We start from the raw sequence: 23154 nt of genomic DNA on the forward strand, positions 1-23154 counted from the left end.
AGAAAAAAAACAAACAGACAAAAACATGTTGCTATTACGCTGGTCTGTTACTGGTGGTGCCAGGATTTAGAGCACACACAGACACACACAGATACACACAGATACACACAGATACACACACACAGACACACACACACACACACACACACACACACAAGTCAGACACACAAGTCAGACACACACGAACCACAATCCCGATCTAAATCTGAATCAGGACGGAAGACAATGAGACTACAGTCTCAACGTGAGACCAGATTCACGTGCCTTCACTGATATGTGTTGAGTTCAGACAAAAAACACGTGCCATTTCCATATCAATAAACATTATTACAGTGTTCTTGGCGTGTTACTGAGGATGGTGGTAAGATAGCATGTTATTGGTTATACCACACACACGCTCACCGTGTGCCACTGTCCGTCGTTGTACTTCCTGCGCGAACGGATGCTAGTCTTCCTCTTCCCTCCGTCGACGAGGAGCAGCAGGTGTCCGTCGGAGACAGACAGCGTCATCACAGAGCTGCTACGCTGTCCTGAACCAGGCACACAGAACACCAAGCCTTCTGAAGAGTTCACACGTAGACCCATGGAGATGTGAGGCCTGTGGGGCAGAGAAGGGGACATATATACATATATATATATATATATATATATATATATATTACATTCATATACAGGACATGGAACAACTATGGAAAACCTTTTTTTTTTTTTTAAAGGATTATCTTAATAAAATGACACAAAAAAAAGCATGTTTATTGAAACAGAGCCCTGTGGAGGTTGTTTAGTCCGTACTACTATTAGTTGTTACAGGGTACTGACGTCCTGCTGAAGGCCTCTGGTAGCCTGTCGTAGCGCTGGTGGCTGTGGGAGGAGCCACTGAAGTGCAGAGCTCCGACCTCCTGATTGGCTAGGTCCCCCTGGCAGGACTCCCTGGCACTGCGATTCCGCCCCCCTGAACCACCACCAACCGCAGGCTTCCTGTGTTTACCCTGTAGAGGGGGGGGAGGGAGGGGGAGGGAGGGAGGGGATATGATAACTTCATCATGGAGGGTAGAGAGCAAGTGGTTCATACAGCAAGGAAAATGGAATGCAGAAATGTGGGACGAATACGGCATTTAAGGAGCTATTTAGGGACACGGATATTTAGGGACACGGCTATTGTCAGCTATAGAAGTATAATTATACTACATTATATATTGTGTACCTATGGTGTCAGCTATAGAAATATAATTATACTACATTATATAGTGTCAGCTATAGAAGTATAATTCTACTACATTATATATTGTGTACCTATGGTGTCAGCTATAGAAGTATTATTATAATACATTATATATTGTGTACCTATGGTGTCAGCTATAGAAGTATTATTATAATACATTATATATTGTGTACCTATGGTGTCAGCTATAGAAGTATTATTATAATACATTATATATTGTGTTTCTGTAGCGTCAGGTACCTTAACATGCTTTTGTCGTGGGGGTGTGGCCAGGATCTGTTGAGGTTTATTGGCAGCGGGACAGGCTAGAGGAACGTTGATGTTATCGTTAGCGTTCATCAGATTCATCACCATCTGAGAAGGCTTGTCTCTGTAGAGTACAGTCATTGTAGAGGTGTTAGCCCGTTGTCATGGCTACAGTAACAGTTATAGCCCAAGTCCTACACATAGTGGTATATCACATATAGTCTTAGAAAACTAAACTTCTAATATAGCAGCAGTAGGAGCAGCGACATTGTAATCTAGCAGTAGTAGAAGCAGCAACATAATCTAGCAGCACTAGGAGCAGCAACATTATAATCTAGCAGCAGTAGGAGCAGCAACATTATAATCTAGCAGCAGTAGGAGCAGCGACATTATAATCTAGCAGTAGCAGTAGGAGCAGCAACATTATAATCTAGCAGCAGTAGGAGCAGCAACATTATAATCTAGCAGCAGTAGGAGCAGCAACATTATAATCTAGCAGCAGTAGGAGCAGCAACATTATAATCTAGCAGCAGTAGGAGCAGCAACATTATAATCTAGCAGCAGTAGGAGCAGCGACATTATAATCTAGCAGCAGCAGTAGGAGCAGCAACATTATAATCCAGCAGTAGTAGGAGCAGCAACATTGTAATCTAGCAGCAGTAGGAGCAGCAACATTATAATCTAGCAGTAGGAGCAGCAACATTATAATCTAGCAGTAGGAGCAGCAACATTGTAATCTAGCAGCAGTAGGAGCAGCAACATTGTAATCTAGCAGTAGTAGGAGCAGCAACATTATAATCTAGCAGTAGTAGAAGCAGCAACATTGTAATGCAGCAGTAGGAGCAGCAACATTATAATCTAGCAGTAGGAGCAGCAACATTATAATCCAGCAGTAGGAGCAGCAACATTATAATCTAGCAGCAGTAGGAGCAGCAACATTGTAATCTAGCAGCAGTAGTAGAAGCAGCAACATTATAATCTAGCAGTAGTAGAAGCAGCAACATTATAATCTAGCAGCAGTAGAAGCAGCAACATTATAATCTAGCAGCAGTAGGAGCAGCAACATTATAATCTAGCAGCAGTAGGAGCAGCAACATTATAATCTAGCAGCAGTAGGAGCAGCAACATTATAATCTAGCAGTAGTAGGAGCAGCAACATTATAATCTAGCAGTAGTAGGATCAGCAACATTATAATCTAGCAGCAGTAGGAGGAGCAACATTATAATCTAGCAGTAGGAGCAGTAACATTATAATCTAGCAGTAGTAGGAGCAGCAACATTATAATCTAGCAGTAGTAGAGGAGCAACATTATAATCTAGCAGTAGTAGTAGGAGCAACATTATAATCTAGCAGTAGTAGTAGGAACATTATAATCTAGCAGTAGGAGCAGCGACATTATAATCTAGCAGTAGGAGCAGCGACATTATAATCTAGCAGCAGTAGGAGCAGCAACATTATAATCTAGCAGTAGTAGGAGCAGCAACATTATAATCTAGCAGTAGGAGCAGCAACATTGTAATCTAGCAGTAGTAGGAGCAGCAACATTATAATCTAGCAGCAGTAGGAGCAGCGACATTGTAATCTAGCAGTAGTAGGAGCAGCAACATTATAATCTAGCAGTAGGAGCAGCAACATTATAATCTAGCAGTAGTAGGAGCAGCAACATTATAATCTAGCAGTAGTAGGAGCAGCAACATTGTAATCTAGCAGTAGGAGCAGCAACATTATAATCTAGCAGTAGTAGGAGCAGCAACATTATTATCTAGCAGTAGGAGCAGCAACATTATAATCTAGCAGTAGTAGATCCCTTATTTTCTCTGCTCGGTTTGTCCTGGTGCTAAACCCTTCTTACCTCTTGATGAACAGGTTGCTAAGACAGCCGGTGAGGTTGTTGAGGCTGTTGTCAGGTGTCCCTCCCAGGTAGACCCCTCCAGGTGACAGTGTCGCCCGGCTGCTGCCCCCTCCAACACCCGTATCCCCATTCTTCTCCAGGACGTCATCCACATAGACACGCAACCTAGACACACACACACACACATCAGCAACACCACACAAAACACAGATTGGGTTTCATGTTTCACAGCTCTTCCATTCAAAGGAGAGTACATGCCTGCATGTTGAACAGAATTTGCCAGTCATCCTTTCTGCTGTTGTAGCTGTATAGAGTTACATAATGATCATTTAGTTGGTGGATGGTAAATCCTTCCTGTTGCTGTACAGAGTTACATAATGATCATTTAGTTGGTGGATGGTAAATCCTACCTGTTGTTGTACAGAGTTACATAATGATCATTTAGTTGGTGGATGGTAAATCCTACCTGTTGTTGTATAGAGTTACATAATGATCATTTAGTTGGTGGATGGTAAATCCTTCCTGTTGCTGTACAGAGTTACATAATGATCATTTAGTTGGTGGATGGTAAATCCTACCTGTTGCTGTATAGAGTTACATAATGATCATTTAGTTGGTGGATGGTAAATCCTACCTGTTGTTGTACAGAGTTACATAATGATCATTTAGTTGGTGGATGGTAAATCCTACCTGTTGTTGTACAGAGTTACATAATGATCATTTAGTTGGTGGATGGTAAATCCTACCTGTTGCTGTATAGAGTTACATAATGATCATTTAGTTGGTGGATGGTAAATCCTACCTGTTGTTGTTGCTGTATAGAGTTACATAATGATCATTTAGTTGGTGGATGGTAAATCCTACCTGTTGTTGTACAGAGTTACATAATGATCATTTAGTTGGTGGATGGTAAATCCTACCTGTTGCTGTACAGAGTTACATAATGATCATTTAGTTGGTGGATGGTAAATCCTACCTGTTGTTGTTGCTGTATAGAGTTACATAATGATCATTTAGTTGGTGGATGGTAAATCCTACCTGTTGTTGTTGCTGTATAGAGTTACATAATGATCATTTAGTTGGTGGATGGTAAATCCTACCTGTTGTTGTTGCTGTATAGAGTTACATAATGATCATTTAGTTGGTGGATGGTAAATCCTACCTGTTGCTGTATAGAGTTACATAATGATCATTTAGTTGGTGGATGGTAAATCCTACCTGTTGTTGTTGTTGTATAGAGTTACATAATGATCATTTAGTTGGTGGATGGTAAATCCTACCTGTTGTTGTATAGAGTTACATAATGATCATTTAGTTGGTGGATGGTAAATCCTACCTGTTGCTGTATAGAGTTACATAATGATCATTTAGTTGGTGGATGGTAAATCCTACCTGTTGTTGTTGCTGTATAGAGTTACATAATGATCATTTAGTTGGTGGATGGTAAATCCTACCTGTTGTTGTACAGAGTTACATAATGATCATTTAGTTGGTGGATGGTAAATCCTACCTGTTGCTGTACAGAGTTACATAATGATCATTTAGTTGGTGGATGGTAAATCCTACCTGTTGTTGTATAGAGTTACATAATGATCATTTAGTTGGTGGATGGTAAATCCTACCTGTTGTTGTATAGAGTTACATAATAATCATTTAGTTGGTGGATGGTAAATCCTACCTGTTGTTGTTGCTGTATAGAGTTACATAATGATCATTTAGTTGGTGGATGGTAAATCCTACCTGTTGTTGTTGCTGTATAGAGTTACATAATGATCATTTAGTTGGTGGATGGTAAATCCTACCTGTTGTTGTATAGAGTTACATAATAATCATTTAGTTGGTGGATGGTAAATCCTACCTGTTGTTGTTGCTGTATAGAGTTACATAATGATCATTTAGTTGGTGGATGGTAAATCCTACCTGTTGTTGTTGCTGTATAGAGTTACATAATGATCATTTAGTTGGTGGATGGTAAATCCTACCTGTTGTTGTTGCTGTATAGAGTTACATAATGATCATTTAGTTGGTGGATGGTAAATCCTACCTGTTGTTGTTGTTGTATAGAGTTACATAATGATCATTTAGTTGGTGGATGGTAAATCCTACCTGTTGTTGTATAGAGTTACATAATGATCATTTAGTTGGTGGATGGTAAATCCTACCTGTTGTTGTATAGAGTTACATAATGATCATTTAGTTGGTGGATGGTAAATCCTACCTGTTGTTGTATAGAGTTACATAATGATCATTTAGTTGGTGGATGGTAAATCCTACCTGTTGTTGTATAGAGTTACATAATGATCATTTAGTTGGTGGATGGTAAATCCTACCTGTTGTTGTATAGAGTTACATAATAATCATTTAGTTGGTGGATGGTAAATCCTACCTGTTGTTGTTGCTGTATAGAGTTACATAATGATCATTTAGTTGGTGGATGGTAAATCCTACCTGTTGTTGTTGCTGTATAGAGTTACATAATGATCATTTAGTTGGTGGATGGTAAATCCTACCTGTTGTTGTTGCTGTTCAGAGTTACATAATGATCGTTGTCATCGTTGTAGGTCTTTTGAGTCTTCACCTCGTTGTTACCCGCCCTCACTACCACATGACCCTTATCCAGGAACACCTGGCACACTCCGTCCTGACCAGAGAACACACATTATAACCACATATTACAATCAATCACGATCCTGTAACCACAGTGAAGGTATATTTTACATTTACATTTTTACATTTTTAGTCATTTAGCAGACGCTCTTATCCAGAGCGACTTACAGTAGTGAATGCATACATTTCATACATTTTTTCCGTACTGGTCCCCCGTGGGAATTGAACCCACAACCCTGGCGTTGCAAACACCATGCTCTACCAACTGAGCCACACGGGTACGGTTAGCATATCCATCCATCTCTCTAAGAGAAGGAGAGAAAGAGATCGTGGGAGAGAGAGAGAGAGAGGGAGAGCGAGAGAGAGAGAGGGAGAGCGAGAGAGAGAGAGAGAGAGAGGGAGAGAGAGCGAGGAAGCTAGAGTATATAGTACCTGAGCTTGGTGGTAGAACATGAGTCCGTTCTTCTGGTCAGAACGGAAGCCAAACCCAGCGTAGAAGTTGTTCCTGAGACCAGGGATGCTGTCTGGAGACAAGTCCAGGTAACTCTGGCCTGAGAAGTGGGCCTCACGGGCCACCTGACACAACAACACAAGGTTGTACGAGATCTTCAGTTTCTTGGCATATATCTTGCATGGAATAGCCTTCATTTCTCAGAACAAGAATAGACTGACGAGTTCCAGAAGAAAGTTTTTGGTTTCTGGCCATTTTGAGCCTGTAAACGAACCCACAAATGCAGATGCTCCAGATACTCAGCTAGTCTAAAGAAGACCAGTTTTATTGGTTCTTTAATCAGAACAACAGTTTTCAGCTGTGCTAACATAATTGCAAAAAGGTTTTCTAATAATCAATTAGCCTTTTAAAATGATAAACTTGGATTAGCTAACACAACGTGCCATTGGAACACAGAAGTGACGGTTGCTGATAATGGGCCTCTGTACGCCTATGTAGATATTCCATTAAAAATCAGCCGTTTCCAGCTACAAAAGTCATTTACAACATTAACAATGTCTACACTGTATTTCTGATCAATTTGATGTTATTTTAATGGACACATGTTTTGGGGCTTTTCTTTCAAAAACAAGGACATTTCTAAGTGACCCCAAACTTTTGAAGTGTAACATGTGTGTATATATACTGCTCAAAAAAATAAAGGGAACACTTAAACAACACATCCTAGATCTGAATGAAAGAAATAATCTTATTAAATACTTTTTTCTTTACATAGTTGAATGTGCTGACAACAAAATCACACAAAAACAATCAATGGAAATCCAATTTATCAACCCATGGAGGTCTGGATTTGGAGTCACACTCAAAATTAAAGTGGAAAACCACACTACAGGCTGATCCAACTTTGATGTAATGTCCTTAAAACAAGTCAAAATGAGGCTCAGTAGTGTGTGTGGCCTCCACGTGCCTGTATGACCTCCCTACAATGCCTGGGCATGCTCCTGATGAGTTGGCGGATGGTCTCCTGAGGGTCTCCTCCCAGACCTGGACTAAAGCATCTGCCAACTCCTGGACAGTCTGTGGTGCAACGTGACGTTGGTGGATGGAGCGAGACATGATGTCCCAGATGTGCTCAATTGGATTCAGGTCTGGGGAACGGGCGGGCCAGTCCATTGCATCAATGCCTTCCTCTTGCAGGAACTGCTGACACACTCCAGCCACATGAGGTCTAGCATTGTCTTGCATTAGGAGGAACCCAGGGACAACCGCACCAGCATATGGTCTCACAAAGGGTCTGAGGATCTCATCTCAGTACCTAATGGCAGTCAGGCTACCTCTGGTGAGCACATGGAGGGCTGTGCGGCCCCCCAAAGAAATGCCACCCCACACCATGACTGACCCACCGCCAAACCGGTCATGCTGGAGGATGTTGCCCTCCTACGACCTCCTCCACGTCTCCTGATGTACTGGCCTGTCTCCTGGTAGCGCCTCCATGCTCTGGACACTACGCTGACAGACACAGCAAACCTTCTTGCCACAGCTTCAGCCATCCTGGATGAGCTGCACTACCTGAGCCACTTGTGTGGGTTGTAGACTCCGTCTCATGCTACCACTAGAGTGAAAGCACCGCCAGCATTCAAAAGTGACCAAAACATCAGCCAGGAAGCATAGGAACTGAGAAGTGGTCTGTGGTCCCCACCAGCAGAACCACTCCTTTATTGGGGGTGTCTTGCTAATTGCCTATAATTTCCACCTGTTGTCTATTCCATTTGCACAACAGCATGTGAAATGTATTGTCAATCAGTGTTGCTTCCTAAGTGGACAGTTTGATTTCACAGAAGTGTGATTGACTTGGAGTTACATTGTGTTGTTTAAGTGTTCCCTTTATTTTTTTGAGCAGTATATATATATACACACACTAACCAGTAGGTCGTTGGCACAGCCGTAGCTGACCCCAGAGCTGGCCATCCTCTTCAGGTCGATGTGAGAATTCATGGCCTTGACGTTCCTAAAACAGCCCTTCAGAGAGCCCTGGCGAGGGAACAGGGCCTTCAGGCTGGAGGGAGAAAAATACAATATTATTATGTTAATGCCCTTCTTAGAGAGGATGCAAAGAAACTGTTAGTGTGTGTGTGTGTTTGCTTGTGTTCCTCTCTGTGTGTGTGCGTGTTTGCGTTCCTGTGTGTGTGCATGTACAGTACCAGTCAAAAGTTTGGACACACCTACTAATTTTCTACATTGTAGGTTTGCGCTTAGTGGGACTATCATTTGTTTTTCAACAGGACAATGACCCAAAACACACCTCCAGGCTGTGTAAGGGCTATTTGATCAAGAAGGAGAGTGATGGAGTGCTGCATCAGATGACCTGGCCTCCACAATCTCCCAACCTCAACCAAATTGAGATGGTTTGGGATGAGTTGGACTGCAGAGTGAAGGAAAAACAGCCAACAAGTGCTCAGCATATGTGGGAACTCCTTCAAGACATTTGGAAAAGCATTCCCGGTGAAGATGGTTGAGAGAATGCCAAGAGTGTGCAAAGCTGTCATCAAGGCAAAGGGTGGCTACTTCGAATAATCTCAAATATAAAATATATTTTGATTTGTTTAACACCTTTTTTTTGTTACTACATGTTTCCATATGTATTATTTAATAGTTTTGATGTCTTCACTATTATTCTACAATGTAGAAAATAGTACAAAATTAAGAAAAACCCTGGAATGAGTAGTTGTGTCTAAACTTTAGACTGGTACTGTATGTGTGCATGTGTCTAACCTTTCAGGCATCTTGTCCTCGGGGACTCCGGCCAGGTAGTAGTTGCCTTCGAAGCGCGGCAGGGGCGCGGTGAAGACGTAGTTGAGGAGGGTTTGGCGGTTGTTCCTCACCACAACACGCGTAGTCGTATCGTAGAGGAGGATAATCTCCAACTACACAGGAACACAAACACCCGAACGTAACACTCACACAGTAACTTACAACACAAACACCAAACTTTCCAACTTTATTACTTAAAGTAAAATAAACTTAAGAACGGGAAGCATAGAAATAGCGCACATAGAACACATCTACCGCTTCTTAGACTTACTTTCAATGAGAATAACAGATCTATAACTCACATTTCTATGTGAATTTGGTCGGGTCTTCCAAAAGTGACATATTGCAGCTTTAACACTGGCTACAGTATACACAGTATAATGTTTCTTACAGATTTGGGTTCAGCGTCGCTGATCTTGAGGTAAGGGGAGTCTGAATCCTTAGGCTCCAGCTCCTGTAGAGAACCAGTGACGTCATAGAAGACCCTGAGACGTCCCTGACGCACCGCCAAGCACAGGAACTTCTCCTGATGGGGTCAAATACACAGACAGGTTAAAACAGGAAGCTACAAGGCATCAATACACAGACAGGTTAAAACAGGAAGCTACAAGGCATCAATACACAGACAGGTTAAAACAGGAAGCAACAAGGCATCAATACACAGACAGGTTAAAACAGGAAGCTACAAGGCATCAATACACAGACAGGTTAAAACAGGAAGCTACAAAGCATCAATACACAGACAGGTTAAAACAGGAAGCAACAGGGCATCAATACACACAGACAGGTTAAAACAGGAAGCTACAGGGCATCAATACACAGACAGGTTAAAACAGGAAGCTACAAGGCATCAATACACAGACAGGTTAAAACAGGAAGCAACATGGCCTCAATACACACAGACAGGTTAAAACAGGAAGCTACAAGGCATCAATACACAGACAGGTTAAAACAGGAAGCAACAAGGCATCAATACACAGACAGGTTAAAACAGGAAGCTACAGGGCATCAATACACAGACAGGTTAAAACAGGAAGCTACAGGGCATCAATACACAGACAGGTTAAAACAGGAAGCTACAAGGCATCAATACACAGACAGGTTAAAACAGGAAGCAACAAGGCATCAATACACAGACAGGTTAAAACAGGAAGCTACAAGGCATCAATACACAGACAGGTTAAAACAGGAAGCTACAAGGCATCAATACACAGACAGGTTAAAACAGGAAGCTACAAGGCATCAATACACAGACAGGTTAAAACAGGAAGCAACATGGCCTCAATACACACAGACAGGTTAAAACAGGAAGCTACAAGGCATCAATACACAGACAGGTTAAAACAGGAAGCTACAAGGCATCAATACACTGGCTAAGTCCTGACTCTCCACCTTTCCCTTGAAGTGTGCACTAGCAAACTTTCTCGCATGGTTACACCAATCCAATGCTTTTAAATCCATGACGGGCAGTATCCAACTGAATCAGGCCCCAGTGTTAACAGTCTGTAGTTACAGTATAGTATAATACTATGGTACACAGCAGTTATTTTGTATACAGCAGTATTGTGTGTCTAAGAAATGTTTTCCCTCTGGGACATTACAGTTAAAAAAAAAAAAATGTATTTATTATATCTTTATTTAACTAGGCAAGTCAGTTAAGAACAAATTCTTATTTTCATTGATGGCCTAGGAACAGTGGGTTACCTGCCTTGTTCAGGGGCAGAACGACAGATTTTTACCTTGTCAGCTCGGGGATTCGATCTTGCAACCTTTCGGTTACAAGTCCAACTCTCTAACCACTAGGCTACCTGCTGCCCCTGTTAATCCTATCATATCCAGTGCTAAACACTGAGAACATATATTTTCACGCCAGTATAGTGATCTTGAGACTTAAACCCCAGCAGCAGTAGTATAACCTCTGACCTGGCTGAGGAGCATGAGCAAGATGCCGTTGTGACTCATCAGTTTAACTTCCTGTTCAAAGCGTTGCATCTTCCCTGTATCCTCCTTCAAGGTGACCTCAGCATAACCCGTCCCGTCAAAGTAGGCTGCGTCGTTCACCCACTGCTGGGTCAACACTGGCTTAGTTCTGACGGACAGAGAATAACACGTCACTAACACGCCAAACAATAGCACAATATTCACAGACAATTCATACACATTTTTTTTTTGTGTCAAATGCTTTGTACATGGGTTTTGCTAGCTGACCGTGAACTAGGCCATAGACAGCAAATGAAAAGATCATAATAATTCTATAAATGTTGATCTTTTTATTGGGGATATAAACTATAGCTAACAGATACAGAAGTCCACACACGGCGGTTTGGGGCTCTTGTTAGTATTCAGTGCTGAGCGCTCCAGCCATAGAGATAAGATGTAACGGTCGGCTAGCGGTCCCACCTTCCACATGGTTTCTCCTCGGTGGTGTTGAGTTGGAAGATGTTCTCAAAGTTATAGAGACTGAGCACCTCCTCATTCAGGGTCTCCAGCTCAATACAACCCTTGAAGTTGGGCAGCTGTAGCTGGAGAGGGGGCTGAGAGAAGAACAGAGAGGAAGAGATGTTACTAAGGGGCTGAGAGAAGAACAGAGAGGAAGAGATGTTACTAAGGGGCTGAGAGAAGAACAGAGAGGAAGAGATGTTACTAAGGGGCTGAGAGAAGAACAGAGAGACAGAGATGTTACTAAGGGGCTGAGAGAAGAACAGAGAGACAGAGATGTTACTAAGGGGCTGAGAGAAGAACAGAGAGATATGGGTTACTAAATGAGCTGAGAGAAGCTAGAGAGATATATGGGTTTCTGAAGGAGCTGAGAGAAGCTAGAGAGATACATGGGTTTCTGAAGGAGCTGAGAGAAGCTAGAGAGATATGGGTTACTGAATGAGCTGAGAGAAGCTAGAGAGATATATGGGTTAGTGAATGAGCTGAGAGAAGCTAGAGAGATATGGGTTACTAAATGAGCTGAGAGAAGCTAGAGAGATATATGGGTTTCTGAAGGAGCTGAGAGAAGCTAGAGAGATATGGGTTACTGAAGGAGCTGAGAGAAGCTAGAGAGATATATGGGTTACTAAAGGAGCTGAGAGAAGCTAGATATATATATGGGTTACTGAAGGAGCTGAGAGAAGCTAGAGAGATATATGGGTTACTAAAGGAGCTGAGAGAAGCTAGAGAGATATATGGGTTACTAAATGAGCTGAGAGAAGCTAGAGAGATATATGGGTTACTGAATGAGCTGAGAGAAGCTAGAGAGATATATGGGTTACTGAAGGAGCTGAGAGAAACTAGAGAGATATATGGGTTACTTATGAAGCTGAGCGAGTAAACAGATCTATGAGTTACTAACAATAGAGATACACTAAATATATACACAAAAGTATGTGGACACCCCTTCAAATTAGTGGATTTGGCTATTTCAGGACACCTATTGCTGACAGGTGTATAAAATCGAGCACACAGCCATGCAATCTCCATAGACAAACATTTGCCTTACTGAAGAGCTCAGTGACTTTCAACGTGACACCGTCATTGGATAACACCTTCCCAACAAGTCAGTTCGTCCAATTTCTGCCCTGCTAGAGCTGCCCCGGTCAACTGTAAGTGCTGTTATAGTGAAGTGGAAACGTCTAGGAGCAGCAACGGCTCAGCCGCGAAGTGGTAGATTACACAAGTTCAGAGAATGGGACCAGTGAGTGCTCAAGGGCGTAACGTGTAAAAAAAATCATCTGTCCTCGGTTGCAACACTCACTATCGATTTTCAAACTGCCTCTGGAAGCAACATCAGCACAATAACTGTTTGTCGGGAGCTTCATGAAATGGGTTTCCATGGCTGAGCAGCCGCACACAAGCCTAAGATCACCATGCGCAATGCCAAGCGTCGGCTGGAGTGGTGTAAAGCAGATGCCAGAAGAACGCTACCTGCCCAATGCATAGTGCCAACTGTAAAGTTTGGTGGAAGAGGAATAATGGTCTGGGGCTGTTTTTCATGGTTCAGGCTCCTCCAGTGAAGGGAAATCTTAACGCTACAGGATACAATTACATTCTGGACGATTCTGTGCTTCCAACTTTGTGGCAACAGTTTGGGGAAGGCCCTTTCCTGTTTCAGCATGACAATGCCCCTGTGCACAAAGCGAGGTCCATACAGAAATGGTTTTACGAGATCGGTGTGGAAGAACTTGACTGGCCTGCACAAAGCCCTGACCCCAACGAACACCTTTGGGATGAATTGGAACGCGAGCCAGGCCTAATCGCCCATCACTGCCACGACTTCACTGATGCTCTTGTGTCTGAATGGAAGCAAGTCCCCGCAGCAATGTTCCAACATCTAGTGGAAAGCCTTCCCAGAAGAGTGGAGGCTGTTATAGCAGCAAAGGAGGGACCAACTCCATATTAATGTCCATGATTTTGGAATGAGATGATCGACGAGCAGGTGTCCACATACTTTTGGTCATTTTGTGTATAAGGGAGAAACTACAGGTCTACTGTATGTTTGGTATAACCACTGTATATCTACGACAGGCTGTGGATACATTGTGGTCCTTTGGACACACACACACACACACACACACACACACACACACACACACACACACACACACACACACACACACACAGACACACACACACACACACACACAAGCTCCCTCTCACCGTGAATGTGTCAGGGTGCCCTCCCACATAGAACACAGTCTCTTCAGTCTGGAGGTTGAGCAGTCCGCTGTCCCCTCCTGCCTCCACCACAGCCTTGGTCACCCTGGTCTCTGAAGTCATGGCCATCTGGCCGTACTGAAGGATCCTGTAGAGAGAGGAAGAGAGAAACAGAGAGAGAGGAAGAGAGAAACAGAGAGAGAGGAAGAGAGAAACAGAGAGAGAGGAAGAGAGAAACAGAGAGAGAGGAAGAGAGAAACAGAGAGAGAGGAAGAGAGAAACAGAGAGAGAGGAAGAGAGACAGACAGAGACAGACAGAGACAGAGACAGCGAGAGAGAGACAGAGAGAGAGAGTGGTATTAGTAGTATTTATTAAGATCCCCAAGGCAGCGGCAACTCTTCCTGGGGTCCAAACAGGAAACAGAAATACAACAAATAGAATACATCAAATTACATTAACAAGTCATCTAGCAGAAGGCTCCCATCCAGAGCGACCCACAGCTAGTGCATTCATCTCAAGATAGCCAGTTGAGACAACTACATATCACACTCGTATCACAACTACATATCACACTCGTACCACAACTATGTATCACATAAAACACAATACATAATACCTAAAAATGCCTGTGTCTCTTCACAGTCCCAATCTCTCCTCAACAAGGAGCCAGGAGAGATTGGCATGTATTTCGTTGACAATCGCCCTCTGTGTACATCTAAGTGCAATACGTGCTCTTCTGTTTTGCACCAACTGCAACTTACCTACGTCCGTCTTTTCCTCACCTGACCCACAACTGGACAGTAGTCCAGGTGCGACAAAACTAGGGCCTGTAGGACCTGTCTGGTTGACTGAGATATCAAGAAAGTAGACCAAAGCACTCTTCACATTTTAGCATCCATTGATTGTACAATATTCAGACCCCTTGACTTATTCCACATTTTGTTAGGTTACAGCCTTATTCTAAAATGTATTAAATCGTTTTTTCTTCCCATCAGTCTACACACAATACCCCATAATGACATCACAATACCCCGTAATGACGTCACAATACCCCATTATGACATCACAATACCCCATAATGAAAAAGCAAAAACAGGTTTTTAGAAATATTTGAGAAAAAAAAACTCCCCCGAAAATATCACATTTACATAAGTATTCAGACCTTTTACTCAGTACTTTGTTGAAGCACCTTTGGCAGCAATTACAGACTCAAGTCTTCTTGGGTATGACGCTACAAGCTTGGCACACCTGTATTTGGGAAGTTTCTTCCATTCTTCTCTGCAGATCCTCTCAAGCTCTGTCAGGTTGGATGGGGAGCGTTGCTGCACAGCTATTTTCAGGTCTCTCCAGAGATGTTTGATCGGGTTCAAGTCCAGGCTCTGGCTGGACCACTCAAGGACATTCTGTGTGCTTACAGTTGTTGTCCTGTTGAAAGGTGAACCTTCGCCCCAGTCTGAGGTCCTTAGCGCTCTGGAGCAGGTTTGCTCCGTTCATCTGTCCCTCAATCCTGACTAGCCGTTGAAAAACATCCCCACAGCATTATACTGCCACCACCGTGCTTCACCGTAGGGATGGTGCCAGGTTTCTTCCAGACGTGATGCTTGGCATTCAGGCCAAAGCGTTCAATCTTGGTTTCATCAGACCAGAGAACCATGTTCCTCATGGTCTGAGAGTCCTTTAGGTGCCTTTTGGCAAACTGCAAGCGGGCTGTCATGTCCCTTTTACTGAGGAGTGGCTTCCGTCTGCCCACTCTACTATAAAAACCTGATTGGTGGAGTGCTGCAGAGATGGTTGTCCTTCTGGAAGATTCTCCCATCTCCACAGAGAAACTCTGGAGCTCTGTCAGAGTGACCATCGGGTTCTTGGTCACCTCCCTGACCAAGGCCCTTCTCCCCCGATTTCTCAGTTTGGCGGGCGGCCAGTTCTAGGAAGAGTCTTGGTGGTTCCAAACTTCTTCCATTTAAGAATGATGGAGGCCACTGTGTTATTGGGGACCTTCAATGCTGCACACATTTTTTGATACCCTTCCCCAGATCTGTGCCTCGACACAATCCTGTCTCGGAGCTCTACGGACAATTCCTTCGACCTCATGGCTTGGTTTTTGCTCTGACGTGCACTGTCAACTGTGGGACCTTATATAGACAGGTGTGCGCCATTCCAAATCATGTCCAATCAATTGAATTTACCACAGGTGGACTCCAATCAAGCTGTAGAAACATCTCAAGGATGATCAATGGAAACAGGATGTACCTGAGCTTAATTTCGAGTCTCCTAGCAAAGAGTCTGAATACTTATGTAAATAAGATATTTCAGGGTTTTTTTTAAATAATTTGCAAAAAAAATGTAAACTTGATTTCACTGTCATTATAGGGTATTGTGATGTCATTATAGGGTATTGTGTGTAGACTGACGAGGAAAAAAATGAAATTTCATCCCTTTTTGAATAAGGCTGTAACGTAACAAAATGTGGGAAAAGGGAAGGGGTCTGAATACTTTCTGAATGCACTGTAAATGTTTTGACCATGACAGCTTGCTATCTAAGGCTTACACCCAGCAGTTTGTATCACATCCTGACCATAGAGAGCTCTTATTTTCTATGGTAGAGTAGGTCAGGGTGTGACTGGGGGGTTGATCTAGTTTATTTATTTCTATGTGGGTTCTAGGTTTGATTTTCTATGTTGGTGATTTGTATGATTCCTAATTAGAGGTAGCTGGTAATCGTTGTCTCTAATTGGGGATCATATTTAAGTAGCTGTTTTTCCCACCTGTGTTTATGGGATATTATTTTGAGTTAGTGAATGTAGCACCTCTTTAGTCACGTTTCGTTTATTCTTTATTCTTTTTGTCTTTGCTTAGTTTCACTTTCGAATAAAAGATGTGGAACGCTACTCACGCTGTGCCTTGGTCCGATTATTCCAACGAACGTTGGTCTCCTCAGTTGGTCTCCTCAACTTGCTTAATCGCCATGTAATTCAATACTAGATATAAATGAGGTTAAGGGTTGAGCGAGTGATTTGTCCCAAAAACGATGATTTTAGTTTTTGAGATATTTAGCACCAGCCTTTTGGTAGTTACCCATTCTCAAACTGACTTGAGCTCTACGTTATGTAACCTTTATTTAACTGGCAAGTCAGTTAAAAACAAATTCTTATTTGCAATGACGGCCTAGCCCGGACGACGCTGGGCCAATTATGCGCCGCCCTATGGAACTACCAATCACAGCCGAATGTGATACAGCCTGGATTCAAAACAGGGACTGTAGTGACGCCTCTTTCACTGAGATGCAGTGCCTTAGACCTCTGCGCCACTCAGGAGTCTGAGGATTATTGAGTTATCAAGGGTGTTAGTTATTTATTTTATTGTCATATCTGACGTATATACTGTTGAGTTGTCAGCGTACATAGATACACAGGCTTTATTCAATGTCAGTGGAAGGTCATTAGTGAAAACAGAAAATAATAATGGCCCTAGCCAGCTTCCCTGCGGTACACCACACTCAACCAAATGTGCATTAGAGAAGCTTCCATTAAAGAAAACCCTCTGTGCTCTAATAGAGAGAGAGTGAGAAAGAGAGATAGAGAGAGGGCAGGTTAATATGGTGGTGGTGATAATGACAGAGGCAGTGGTTGGTATAGTGGAGGTGATTTGGAATGACATTCTCGTGATGATTTAGCCTGAGACTTGTAAGGCCAATTGTTGCTTATGGACTATGAGGAATTCCTCTTGGTCTAATGGTTAAGACATTGGGTTCCCTAGTAAGAACAAATCCAAACAATGACCGTGGCAGTAGTTACCTTTCCAGGACCACGTTATTGAAGTTGCCATCTGTTTGGACATCCTCCGGCATCTCCACCTCGGTTGTGTCTCCACCCACATTGAAGAGCCAGTGGAGTCTCTGCCCTTCCAGTATCATTCCCAGGAACTCCTTACTGGACTATAGACATGAAACAGGAAACGCATCATTACTGGACTTCAGTGCCTTCGGAAAGTATTCACACCTCTTGACCTTTTCCAAATTTTGTTGTGTTACAAAGTGGGATTAAAATGGATTAAATTGTCATTTGTTTAGTCAACGATCTGCACAAAATACTCTGTAATGTCAAAGTTGAAGAAACATTTCTAACATTTGAAGAAAATGTATGAAAAATAAAACACTAATATATCTTGATTAGATAAGTATTCAACCCACTGAGTCAATACATGTTAGAATCACCTTTGGCAGTGATTACAGCTGTGAGTCTTTCTGGGTAAGTCTCTAAGAGCTTTCCACACCTGGATTGTACAACATTTGCTCATTATTCTTTTCAGAATTCTTCAAGCTCTTTACAATTTGTTGTTGATCATTGCTAGACAACCATTTTCAGGTCTTGCCATAAACTTTCAATGAGATTCAAATCACAAATCAGCCACTCAGGAACATTCACTGTCTTCCTGGTAAGCAACTCCAGTGTAGATTTGGCATTTTGTTTTAGGATATTGTCCTGCTGAAAGACAAATTCATCTCCCAGACTGCTGGAAAGCAGACAACCAGGTTATCGGCTTTTCATTTTTAAAATGTTTTAACCCTCGTCTTACCAGGTAAGGTGACTGAGAACACATTCTCATTTACAGAAACAACCTGGGGAACAGTTACAGGGGAGAGGATGAATGAGCCAATTGGAAGCTGGGGATGATTAGGTGACTGTGATGATATGAGGACCAGATTGGGAATTTAGCCAGGACACCGGGGTTAACACCCCTACTCTTACGATAAGCACCATGGGATCTTTAATGACCTCAGAGAGTCAGGACACCGTTTAACGTCCCACCCGAAAGACAGCACCCTACACAGGGCAATGTCCCCAATCACTGCCCTGGGGCATTGAGATATTTATTTTTTGACCAAAGGAAAGATTGCCTCCTACTGGCACTTCCAGTATCATCTGGTCTCCCATCCAGAGACCAACCAGGACCAACCCTGCTTAGCTTCAGGGCTAAGTCAGCAGTGGGATGCAGGGAGCTAAGCTGCTGGCTGTGCTTAGCTCCGTTCCGTTTATTTTTTTTATCCTTTTTTACATAGCTGCCCTTCTTTGCATTGGAAAACCTCCCTGGTTGAATCTGTGTTTGAAATTCAATGCTTGACTGAGGGACCTTACAGATAATTGTATGTGTGGGTTACAGAGACGAGGTAGTGATTAAAAAATCATGTTAACCCCCACCCAAGTCGATGTCCACGCCTCCTGAGGAAATGTAATTAGCATAATAAAAACAAATATGTCAGTTTAAGCTAGAGAGATGTTTTTTGCTTTGGATGTGTCTCAATCTACCGCATCCAGCGATGTTGCACTTCCGCATCTGTGGTGAAAGGTGACCATAAGACATCCTGAAAATTGGTCTTCTCACAGAATTGTCTGTAGCTTCCGAATGTTATTAGCATCCCTTTATGGAAAGATGAGACTCTCACGAACACGGTGTTGTTCTCCATTTCGCTCTACGACCCCCCCACAAGTGTCTTGGGACAGGTCTGAAGTCGGTACAGACGATCTGCCAACTTCTGTCTGTAGAGTCGATTGTTTGCTCTAGGATTCCCAGAGGCCTCACAAGACTCATCTGAAGGTCCCCCAGTGCAAGTTGAACAGATTAAGAAAGTATATATGGAGACTGTTTAGAGACAAAAATAACTGTTTAAAAAAACAAGTAAAAAACTAAAACTAAATGTTTTCTTCTTGTATCTCTCAGATATAGGGGTGCATTAGTTAGGTATCCAGACCCCTTTCCTTTTTCCAAATGTTGTTGTGCTACAACCTTAATCTAAAATTGAAAAAAAAAAACGTTTTTTAGAAATTTTTGCACATTTATTAAAAAAAAAAGAAATATTCAGACCCTTTGCTATGAATCTCGAAATTGAGCTCAGATGCATCTTGTTTCCATTGATCATCCTTGAGATGTTTCTACAACTTGGTAAATTCAATTAATTGGACGTAATTTGGAAAGGCACACACCTGTCTATATAAGGTCCAGGAATTGTCCGTAGAGCTTTGGTTGGGGAGGTGACCAAGAAACTGATGGTCACTCTGACAGAGCTCCAGAGTTTCTCTGTGGAGATAGGAGAATCTTCCAGAAGGACAACCATCTCTGCAGCACTCCATCAATCAGCCCTTTATAGTTGAGTGGGCAGACAGAAGCCACTCCTCAGTAAAAGGCACGACAGCCCGCCTGGAGTTTGCCAAAAGGCACCTAAAGGACTCTCAGACCATGAGAAACAAGATTCTCTGGTCTGATGAAACCAATATTGAACTCTTTCGCCTGAATGCCAAGCATTATGTCTGGAGGAAACCTGGCACCCTTCCTAACCTGGCACCATTCCTACGGTGAAGCATGGTGGTGGCAGCATCATGTTGTGGGGATGTTTTTCAGCGGCAGGGACTGGGAGACTAGTCAGGATCGAGGGAAAGATGAATGGAGCAAAGGACAGAAAGATCCTTGATGAAAACCTGCTCCAGATCTCTCAGGACCTCAGACTGGGGCGAAGGTTCACCTTCCAACAGGACAACAACCCTAAGCACACAGCCAAGACACCGCAGGAGTGGCTTCAGGACAAGTCTCTGAATGTCCTTGAGTGGTCCAGCCAGAGCCAAGACTTGAACCCGATAGATCATCTCTGGAGAGACCTGAAAATAAATGTGCAGCGATGCTCCCCATCCAACCTGACAGAGCTTGAGAGGATCTACAGAGAAGAATGGGAGAAACTCCCCAAATACAGGTGTGCCAAGCTTGTAGCGTCATACCCAAGAAGACTCGAGGCTGTAAATGCTGCCAAAGGTGCTTCAACAAAGTACTGAGTAAAGGGTCTGAACACTTATGTAAATGTGATATTTCAGTCATTTGTTTTTATACATTTTTTTAAAAGTTTTTTTTTATTTGGTATTTTTTATGATTCTACAGATAACAGACAGAACAGCTAGAGGGCAGAACACCGATCCCTAAATCAAACTGACCCCAAAACCAGACTTAAAGCAGACATGATATACAATTAGTAATATAATAAAATAGTTAAAAAAAGATATTATAAAATACAAATTTTAAAAAAGAGTAAAAATAATGATACAAATTCTAATTTGGGTTGATTTTGGTGTTGTGAAATTAGCTGGGTCCATGTCTTCTGAAAAAGATAGGAAAGGTTGCCAGATATTATACAATTTAATTGTGTCCATGTCTTCTGCAAAAGATATGAAAGGTTGCCAGATATTATAAAATGTAATTGTGTCCATGTCTTCTGCAAAGGATAGGAAAGGTTGCCAGATATTATAAAATGTAATTGTGTCCATGTCTTCTGCAAAGGATAGGAAAGGTTGCCAGATATTATAAAATGTAATTGGAGATCCCCTAACGGAGTGGCGTATTTTCTCTAGCTTGAGATGTTGCAGATTTTCCTTTATCCAGTGGTTAAAAGTAGGAGCAAACCCACCCTTCCATTTAAATAGTATAAGACGTCTAGCTAGAAGAGTAGTACATACCAGCATGTTGCCCTTAGAACTGTTTAGAGGGGCCTCCTGTGGTGCCACTCCATAGAACTGTTTAGAGGGGCCTCCTGTGGTGCCACTCCATAGAACTGTTTAGAGGGGCCTCCTGTGGTGCCACTCCATAGAACTGTTTAGAGGGGCCTCCTGTGGTGCCACTCCATAGAACTGTTTAGAGGGGCCTCCTGTGGTGCCACTCCATAGAACTGATTAGAGGGGCCTCCTGTGGTGCCACTCCATAGAACTGGTTAGAGGGGCCTCCTGTGGTGCCACTCCATAGAACTGGTTAGAGGGGCCTCCTGTGGTGCCACTCCATAGAACTGGTTAGAGGGGCCTACTGTGGTGCCACTCCATAGAACTGTTTAGAGGGGCCTCCTGTGGTGCCACTCCATAGAACTGTTTAGAGGGGCCTCCTGTGGTGCCACTCCATAGAACTGTTTAGAGGGGCCTCCTGTGGTGCCATCCCATAGAACTGGTTAGAGGGGCCTCCTGTGGTGCCACTCCATAGAACTGGTTAGAGGGGCCTCCTGTGGTGCCACTCCATAGAACTGGTTAGAGGGGCCTCCTGTGGTGCCACTCCATAGAACTGGTTAGAGGGGCCTCCTGTGGTGCCACTCCATAGAACTGTTTAGAGGGGCCTCCTGTGGTGCCACTCCATAGAACTGGTTAGAGGGGCCTCCTGTGGTGCCAGTCCATAGAACTGGTTAGAGGGACCTCCTGTGGTGCCACTCCATAGAACTGTTTAGAGGGGCCTCCTGTGGTGCCACACCGAATAATGCAATAAAGGCAGAACTCTCTCTCTCTCCCCTCTCTCTCTCTCCCCTCTCGCTCTCTCCCTTCTTTCTCTCATGGATCCTCAAAAAGTTCTACAGCTGCACCATCGAGAGCATCCTGACTTGTTGCATCACCGCCTGGTATGGCAACTGCTCGGCATCTGACTGTAAGGCGCTACAGAGGGTAGTGCGTACGGCCCAGTACATCACTGGGGCCAAGCTTCCTGCCATCCAGGACCTATATACCAGGCAGTGTCAGTGGAAAGCACAAACAATTGTCAAAGACTCCAGTCACCCAAGTCATAGACTGTTCTCTCTGCTACCGCACGGCAAGCAGTACCAGAGAGCCAAGTCTAGGACCAAAAGGCTCCTTAACAGCTTCTACCCCCAAGCCATAATTTGCTGAAAATTAATCAAATGGCCACCCGGAATATTTACATTGACCCCCCTCCATTAGTTTTTCACAGTTCTGCTACTCGCTGTTTATTATCTATGCATAGTCACTTCACCCCTACCTACATGTACAAATGACCTCTAACCTGTACCCCACACTCTGACTCGGTACCGGTACCCCCTGTGTATAGACTTGTTATTGTTATTATAGTTATTACATTTTTTACTTGAGTTTATTTAGCAAACATTTTATTAATTTATAACTATATTTCTTGAACTGCATTGTTGGTTAAGGGGTTGTAAGTAAGCATTTCACGGTAAGGTCTACACCTGTTATATTCGGCGCATGTGACAAATACAATTCGATATGATTTGAAATCTGTTATTCAATGTGTTTGTATGGGCTAATAGCAGTAAGGCCAAATAAAAGTTTATCAAATAATTTTTGTATATATATTTTATTGATACTTCAAGGGGTGTTTAAATTCAAAATCAAATAACAAAATGATCCTTGGTATGACCTTCTTAAAACAATTACATATAGTTTATGGATAAAGATGTTTAAAGGTAAACACAGTCTTGGGAAGCCTTTCATGAATACGTCATTATGAATACTTATAAATGTTTAGAAAAGCTTTAAAAAAATACTTACATCAA

The 23154-nt window shown here is 42.8% G+C and overlaps 1 protein-coding gene across 3 annotated transcripts in view; it reads right to left on the reverse strand.

Moving 5' to 3' along the window:
• The window catches only part of LOC106572912 (laminin subunit alpha-5), a 243676-nt gene that overhangs the window by 33825 nt on the left and 186697 nt on the right, over positions 1 to 23154 (reverse strand). For 2 of the 3 annotated variants that reach the window (XM_045696499.1, XM_045696498.1), the window contains 13 exons: positions 17627 to 17766; positions 13835 to 13979; positions 11591 to 11724; positions 11114 to 11279; positions 9582 to 9716; positions 9152 to 9303; positions 8303 to 8435; positions 6361 to 6504; positions 5832 to 5962; positions 3322 to 3486; positions 1463 to 1592; positions 820 to 989; positions 403 to 598 (listed from right to left, as the gene is read on the reverse strand). In XM_045696499.1, the coding sequence (XP_045552455.1) occupies positions 403 to 598; positions 820 to 989; positions 1463 to 1592; positions 3322 to 3486; positions 5832 to 5962; positions 6361 to 6504; positions 8303 to 8435; positions 9152 to 9303; positions 9582 to 9716; positions 11114 to 11279; positions 11591 to 11724; positions 13835 to 13979; positions 17627 to 17766 (1941 nt within the window). Of the gene's footprint in view, positions 1 to 402; positions 599 to 792; positions 990 to 1462; positions 1593 to 3321; positions 3487 to 5831; positions 5963 to 6360; positions 6505 to 8302; positions 8436 to 9151; positions 9304 to 9581; positions 9717 to 11113; positions 11280 to 11590; positions 11725 to 13834; positions 13980 to 17626; positions 17767 to 23154 lie in introns of those variants that run through there. The other variant, XM_045696500.1, reaches the window with a different exon arrangement.

Source organism: Salmo salar, chromosome ssa15 (assembly GCF_905237065.1).
Source record: "Salmo salar chromosome ssa15, Ssal_v3.1, whole genome shotgun sequence".
NCBI lineage: Eukaryota > Metazoa > Chordata > Actinopteri > Salmoniformes > Salmonidae > Salmo > Salmo salar.